The sequence below is a fragment of the Antrostomus carolinensis genome, unplaced genomic scaffold (genome assembly GCF_000700745.2).
Source record: "Antrostomus carolinensis isolate BGI_N321 unplaced genomic scaffold, ASM70074v2 scaffold10758, whole genome shotgun sequence".
Taxonomy (NCBI): domain Eukaryota; kingdom Metazoa; phylum Chordata; class Aves; order Caprimulgiformes; family Caprimulgidae; genus Antrostomus; species Antrostomus carolinensis.
Genome location: NW_010335012.1, coordinates 144,724 through 152,978, shown reverse-complemented (window position 1 = coordinate 152,978; position 8,255 = coordinate 144,724). Strand labels below are relative to the sequence as shown.

Here is an 8,255-nt window from a genome sequence, read left to right as displayed (position 1 = left end):
CCAAGAAAACTTATGGTTTGCTTTTGTGTCTTCTTGTTTCTTAAAAGAAAGAAAACAAAAGAGAAAACCACAGTTGTGCCCATTCCTCTAAAGAAATTACAGCAAAGAAATAGTCAGCACTCTGTAATGTCCTTCATGTATAGTACTGAAGAAACTGGAAACAGTCACTTACCATTAATTGGATACAACTCTAAGACACCACCAATATCTTCTCCAAGTCCTAGCAATTTGAGGATAGTTATATGGCGCAGACCTGTAGAGGAAATGAAGGAAGTTTGGGGTGAGACCAGTTCTTTTCTCCTTGTTCTCTGTCAGATTTCAGTTGAATCATCCAGGTCTGTGTATGCTAAGTTAGGGACCGGTCTCAGCAGCCCTCTAGGAAGAAGTTACTGATTTCTCTGGAGTTTCTGCCAGTCACATCTCCTGCCCAAACATGGGGATAAATTTGTGTGTCTAATAAATGTGGTATCAGTTGCATAAAAGCTCTTGTGAGTGTCCCAAGGACAACAGCATTTGGTGTGGTTCTGTAGCACAGGGATTCAAGCATCAACGACACCTGTAAATTAGAGGCTGTTCCCCAAACTCAGAATGTCTCTGCGCTGTTTTTTTTACTAGTAAAGCTCTTACTTGTCATACACAGAACAACAAAGGATTTAGAGGCAATATAATTTATCACAGTTAAACTCCGATGACTGTGGGGAATGGCTTAGGACAGGCATTCACTCCTTTCATTTGTTCTGGGCAGAGGTTTGAACTGTTGCCTCTGCTTTGAAGAAAGACCTTATGGGCTGTAGAAATCATTAGTGTAATACAAGTCTGTACCATCTACAGAATCTTTGATATAACTTGGAGGTATGATATTTGGAAACATGTCTCAGTTAAAACACCCGTTGAGGACAAATGCTTTAGGAGCTCACTGTATCTCCTTCAAGCTGCCCCTAATAAAAAGTGGTGAAAATTAACTTTTGATTACATCCCATTCTTCAGAAAACATTTTATAGTGGTCCTTAGCACAATTTACTTTGGTAGTTACCAAATGAGATGATGCTGATGCTCTGAATGAAGGCCAGGTGATTATGAATAAACAAGACAGTGATAAGGTGCACGTCTTCAGGCATCATTGAAATACACTGAAGTAGTGGCTTTTGGATGCAACCTGTTTCATTCCTTTGTAGGAGTCAAGTCTAGGGCCTGTATGGAACCTAAGTTAAAGAGTAAGTCTCTCAGAGCTTCATAATGGAACGACAGAAGGGTGTTTCTGGGTCTTGCTCTTAACTGCCTCCCGGAGGAGCCTGTCTCTCTTTACTATGTAGTTGGATCTTAAGTACCTAATCAGGGGTCTGGGAGGGTCCTTATTGGGTTACAGCAACTTCCATTAATATTTTTACAGATTTGACAATGAAACAGGAAGGAAAAGAAAAAAAAACCTGATATCCATGCATCTCCCTGATATCTATCCCAGTTCTGAGCTGGATGTAAAACAATCTGTCCTTCCCAAAGCATTGCACTTTTGTTGTTAATTTGTGCAGTAAGTAAAAGAAAATACTATTGATGTCCTGAAATGCAAGACTGAAGAGAAGCTTTAGAGTGCTAACCTTTTCTGCCTCACACAGATTATTCCAGGGAACATTTTCTTTAGCTGTCTTAGCTGTCAGGGCGTGCTGTACTACCTGCTTAGTACAATATTTTCCATATTATGTAGTAGCTACATAATGGAAAAGTAGCTACAGCAAACTTTTCAGTTGTCAGACTCTTCAGACTGTCTAAGTTCAGACTTGAGCAAAGGAATCCGTCACATCACCAGGAAGGATGTGGTTTTGGGGAGCAAGAGTCTAATTTCTTTTGACTCACCAAAATTGCAGGCTTGTCCACTGAGAGCAGCAAGCTGCTGGGAATAAGCCCAGTCCTCATCACTGGGAGCAGAGATCACTACCAGCCGTCTTCTCCATCGGAACCTGGAAGGAGAAGGGAGTGTGACAGGGCACGGTCATGACATGTGACTCGATTCCTCTCAGCATTTTTGTTCTCTGTGGGCTGAGATATGTCATACCTCTCACAGTTTCTAAGTAACAGCTGGATGGGAGATCTTCCCAGTTCTATCCATCACTGGGAAAGCATAAAGCTTATTTTGAATTTTACAACTCCAAAACTCTCAAAGAAACATCTGCAGTTTCACTGCTTCACCAAACACTGCAAAGCTTAGGATTTTTGCTCAAAGCTGCCTTCAGTAGTTACAACACTGAGATGTGTATATTTAAGGGAGAGAAAGATTCCTGTCGAATTCCTCACTAGACATTTAGCTTTTATGTCATTCACCACTGCTGGAACTGCACAGTTATTTTGCAGTCTAAGGGCTGTCTGAGAATTAGGGTGTATCTTCATTTCAGACATAACTCATACTTCTGTGTAAATACTCACTGACCTCTGTTTCTTCTATACCACACTTGCTCAAAATACCATTAACGTGGCCTTAAATCTGAGCTTGTTTGTATGTGTGTGGCTGTGTGAGCCTGTGGCTGTATAAGGCATGCATGGGGCAATAAGATAAATGTTTGATTTTTCTTTAATATGGGATGCCCCATCTAACCAAACCTTTGGTTTGCACAAGGAGCACCTTCTGGTGTCCACTCAAAGAAAGACAATGCTATAAGGACACTTGAAACCTTTAAAAATTCTCACTATGGGGGTTTTAATACTCTTCAGACAAACCCTTTTTTGCATAAAGGTACTTCTCCATTAAACCTAAATAAATCAGATTTAAAGGAATGTGCAAAGCTGCAGGGATATTTTTGTAACAGGAAATGATCTTTTAAATGGATGCAGATGTTACTCTGTTATAATAATAGCCTGCCTTTCTGCAGCAACATGTGAAGATCTTAAAATAAAGGCTAATGTAATGGGTCAATTCTTTTCCACTTGAGAGATGTAGAAAATATGGTGAGACTTGCTCAAAGTCACAGAAGAAGTTGCTGAAAGAAGACAGGATGATGATTTCTTTCTCTTGACCAATTGATGCTGCCTGTATTTTTAGCATTAAAAAAGTAAATCCTTGAAAGCAAATCTCCCCAATTTTAATCTTGCCCAGGAGGAAGAGCAGAGAGACATGGGTGTGTGGATACAGGTATGTGAATAGGAATGAGAAGCATTAAGAATCACTTATGTGATGTGAAGGAAAGGGGGGAAAATTTTGTGGTGTTATTCTGAAAATGGGAAAAAAAAATCTCTGATATTTTGTATAGCAAAAGCACCTGGCTACCTATAAACAATGATTGAGAATATAAACATTGGATCATATTTTGTCGAGGGCATAAATCAGGTTGGATAAATCTTATCTATGAGCTGCTTTAAGATACTCTAATTCCTTTTTGTGTTTTTTGAGTATCTCCTTTGGAGATGCATAGAGCTGAAAAGGGTTAAAAGCAGCTCAAGCTGTTTATCCCCCTGCTCCAGGCAATCCCTATGCTTGGTGTGCTTGTCTGGGGCTACATGTTCCTGACAAATTAATTCAGTTGGTCCTTCACAGCTATTAGTTCACCACCACTAATGTACAGCTTTATGCCTTAATTCTGACTTCAGAAGCCACAGGCCAATACTCCTGTTCTGACAAATCTGCCAGACCCTTCCCCTCTGAGCATCCTTTCTTCTTCTACCTATTTTGTGTCATATTCTTGTTTGTGAGCCCAGAGAGCAGCACAGTGTCTTGGTGTTGCAGGGGAACTCCCACCCACAAACTCAAGGATCTTCTCCTCATATATGTGACTTTTAAGCATTACTCAAGCCAGCTCTGGCTCTCATGGTCTCCTTTCACGCCAGCCAGGCTTATTAAGAATAATATTTGCATTATTGCATCTGACCTCCCCAGTGAGCAACACCAGGGAGATGATGCCAGGACTCTTGTTCAGCTGGGAAGATAATCTTAGACAAAGCTGGAATGAGTCTTGCTGGGAATCCAACCAATTAATGTGGCTGGTGAAGTCCACCCAATATTTGAAGCCTGATGCTTGTTTCACAGACAATAAATGCACTCTGTGCAGCACAGTTCTGTTTATAGATGCAACATTCTGCATTTTTTCTGCCTGTTTTTCTAATGTGTGTTTATTACTAGGGCTGTTTGCAAGCAAAGAAGGATTGGGGCCTGTCACTTTCCAGCATACAAGCTCTTTCTTGTGTTGGTCAGCTGTTTCCAAACTGTGGTTCTTCTTGCTTGTCTTGAGGATGAATCACTGAGACTTAAACAGGAGGTGGTGAGGTGGGTGGGGTGAAGTTTGTTAAAGGTTCTCTTTCTGTTGAAGTGGCCATTGAATTTTAAAATGTTTATGAACCAACAACCTACTCATTTACCTGTTACTCCTTTCCCCCTCAAATCATAATCCATCATGCTGCCTCAGTTATTTTTATAGCCATCTGGCATTAACAGTATATTCCAATTCTGATAGTAGGTGAGGAGGATGCAGCAGTCACAAGTAAAGCCTAGAGTAATGGGGTAGCCCTAATTTGTGTATATTATCCTGTAACATAGAGGGCTATAGCTGCACAGCTCTTCTGTGGATTTGAATTCCCACAGTCCAGACACATTTATTGCCTGGAATTTAGGTCTCACAGGTAGAGCAGTAATACAGCATAGAGAGATTGCATAAACAAAACTCTTTCTGCAAAAGGTCTCTCAAACATTTTGCAAGAGACATCTGCAAGACCTTTAATAATATGCATGACTAATACTGGCAAAGACCAACTGTTATCTCAAGCAGGATAAGAAGGACATTACAGGGAATTAATTACTGATTCGAGCTACATGAAAGGGATTAGAATGGGATTAATGAGATTGTGATGGTTGATGATTGAAACACATAAACATTGTGCTTCATACATTCAAAACACTGAGCTAACATCTGTGAATTAATCCTTATTTGCTCTTCTAATGCAAATCAGTGTTGTTATCTCCATGTCACGATGCAGGCACTGAGGTACAGAAAGTTAGTGTCCGAACAATGTGCAGTCAGTCAGGAAACACTGCATGCATCATGACTTCCAGTGTTCTGTACAAGACTGCACGCAGCTAGGGCTACATCTCTGTATTTGCTTAACACACTAAATACTGAGAAATCTATATTAAAAAATAGTTGGATGGGTATTTTTCCAATAAGTCACTAATTATTAGAACTAGCAGCAGATAAAAACAGAAGGTAATACCTGGATAAGAAGCTCTCAAGGGATTGCTTCTTATCTTCTTTGCAGACAATGCCCTCTTTTTTCTGTCTCTCCATGTCTTTAATTCGTGACTGGAAGGTGTCAATCAAATCAAACACGGACTTCATTGCTATGGGTACTTCATAGTATTGCTGTTAAGAAAAAAGGACAGATGGGTGAAAGGATGCACGTGTTAGCAGTCTTTCTGCATATAACATGGCACTGTAGGATGTCGAGATTCAAGTATTCCTGTTTACACATGGGTAACACAGCCTAAAACATTAAAAACCATGGAAAACCTAATTGATTTTGCAGTTGGACTGCTGTTTGGGAGTGGCATATTTTCATTATTTGCCCAGTGTGATAAGGTCAGGCCATTGCAGGCAATAACTTGGAATTCTATTCTTTTGTAAGGCCATTCAATTAAAGTATTGTCCATATGCAGTGTGCTGTCATCCCATTTTGAGGCCAAACTGTGTGTTTTAGAATGCCAGCTACTACATTAAAACCTCTGCTGGGGGGGGTCCTGTTCCTGTGGTGTCAGCTGACCATCCCAGCAGAAACCTTTAATTCCTAAAATCCTTTAACTGCAGAAAATAAAAGAGAGCTACTTACTTCCTGAAAATTTCTCTTGCTGTCCTTTTTCTTGTCCTCCAGCAATGACCAAGTCCTGCATCAGTCTCTTGTGTGCCTCACATGCAAACCTGTTGTGTATTTTCCTAAAATTTTTCTCTTTTAAAAATATTTTTCCAATGGCTTTTCTCTCAAAGAGTCCAAACCCTCACCTTGACCTTCATGTCAGTGTCCGTCAGCACCATGAAGAAGTCATTGTAGGTCATCCCATACTCCTTCCTCAATTCACTGATGAGCTGCTGGTCCACCAGATCTTCATCCTCTATCACTTTCATGGGCTTTTCATTATCTTAATGTGAGACAAAGGAGACATAAAAATAGTCATGGAATCACACAGCACTCTGCCTTTAATTTCACCTTGAAAGAAAGGGGGGGGTAGTTCATTTCCCAGAAGCTCTCTTCCTCCTCCATAGGCAAGATATTAAAAACCATAAGTATGGCACTAGGGCTTTTAACTGTCCAGTTTTTGATCCCAGTATTCTTTGAAAATCAGTCTATCCTAGGGCATATACATTTCAACGTTCAACAGTTCTACTTGCTCTTGAAAAATATTGGTTGCCTGCTCTTTCCTGGAAAGATCTTTTAGGTTTTTTCAATATGCTTATACATGTATATGCATGTACTAATCATTTCACCAGCTCCTGAAATGCAGCCACTTCAGGAATAGAAAATAGAGACAATTTTGGACAGGAGCTGGAAAGCCCCATATGCAAATGAAGCAGCATCGAGAATTTAAGTCAGTAAAATATAGCTAAAAGAGCTTGAGGTTGGCCAGGACACTAGACTTAACCTTTCCAGTCTTAAAAAGTGATATGGGAGGTTTAGTGACTGCAAGAAACCAGGAACTGTTCTGAAAATATTCAGAAATGCTTGAGGATAAAAAGATCTCGAAGGACAGAGATTTGAAGCATGTACAAAACAAGCCTGTGGGGGTCTGAGGTTCCTTACTTCCCCTGAAACCAGGGTGTATTAGGGCCAAGTCCTGAAAGCCTCCGTGTCATCAGCTCAGCCTCAGCTGTAGCATCCAGCACAGAGCTATACAACTGTGTCAATGCTGGAACAAGCCTCCGTGTGCAACTCGGGGCCTGGAAGGCTAAAGACAGGCTAAATCACACCCTAAGCAAATTGTCACCTGGGCACCAACGAGCTCCCTGCAAACATTACTTGCTTCTGCCCTGTGACACCACTATGAATATAAATATTCATATTCTCACTTAGAAATTCCAGCCACGGCCTAAGTGACCTGCCTGAAGTCAGAGAGGCAACAGCCGATCAAGAGCTAGAATCCTCTAGATTCCTTCTAGATCCTCTAGAATCCTCTAGATCCATCAAGAGCTAGAATCCTCTAGCTCTTGATGGGCTCCACTGTTACTCATCACCAAATAGAGATGACATAAATTGATCTGAGTTGAGCACACAGCAACAGGAAAGATTTGATTCATTATACAATAATGCATTTTAAATAATTTTCTAAACATCTATAACCTTTAAGGAGCATACTGATCTGATTCAAATTTTGCAGTAGGTCCAATCTGTGTAATAGACTGAGTGAAACTTCTGAATTAAACTTTGGGAGAGTGTCTGAATCAGAATCTGACCTTTAGGTTTCACACCTTGGACCTGCTTCTTACAGGAAAAAACCCTCCAAAACTAGCAAATGTTAAAATTTCATTATACTAATCAAGCTATAGACATAATTTATATGGTTTTACATGGTTATATGTACCTCAGTTGGAAGTTTTGGAAAGAATTATAGGTGGTGTTACAAATTCCCAATGGATGGGTTGCTGGATGTGCTAATTGGTTATTCATTTTGTAACATATGTAAATCATGCCTCTGCTTCCTAAGTCAGATTTACATGTTACTAATGGCAAACGTGGCCATTAAAACATGGAGTTAAAATTCATACTGTGCCTGCAAACAATTCCCTACAAAAGCAAAGACTATCTCACTGGCGTATATGGAGGTAGAATTATGCAAAAGAAGTTAGTGTGAAATGTGATGGGAAACAGCTGTATGGTGCAGTACCATAGGCCATCTGACCCGTGGCACTCTTCTGCTATAAAGACTGTAGATACCGACATGAAGATAGCGCTTTAGAGTTTCATTGTCAGGAGATACTCTTTCAAAACTTACAATGTAAAGAAGAAAAAAAAAATGACAAATGATACAAAAAAATGTTTCAGGGGAAAAAAAGTGATGCCACAAAGGCTAACCTGCCTTTCAGACTTGGAAGTGATTTCTAGGGAAAATAAAATAAGTTAATCTTATCGTCTCTTTCCAGTTCATTACTTGTCTCTGACCGCCAGCTCGTAAAGGACATCTGGGATCAGCATGAAGAACAACGGGAGTTGAGACTCTGCTGCTACCTGCAGAGTCCTCACTCTCTTTGCTCTTTCTGGAAAGGTCACTGACAGAGTGTGGAAACTTTTCT

General features: G+C 40.2%; 1 protein-coding gene across 1 annotated transcript in view; it reads right to left on the bottom strand.

Moving 5' to 3' along the window:
• Window positions 1-8,255, bottom strand: part of CCDC80 (coiled-coil domain containing 80) — a 20,969-nt gene that overhangs the window by 3,591 nt on the left and 9,123 nt on the right. Inside the window, exons 4-7 of the mRNA XM_010174384.1 lie at window positions 5,973-6,109; window positions 5,191-5,339; window positions 1,852-1,955; window positions 173-253 (exon numbers count right to left, since the gene is read on the bottom strand). Coding sequence (XP_010172686.1) covers window positions 173-253; window positions 1,852-1,955; window positions 5,191-5,339; window positions 5,973-6,109 — 471 coding nt within the window. The remainder of the gene's footprint in view (window positions 1-172; window positions 254-1,851; window positions 1,956-5,190; window positions 5,340-5,972; window positions 6,110-8,255) is intronic.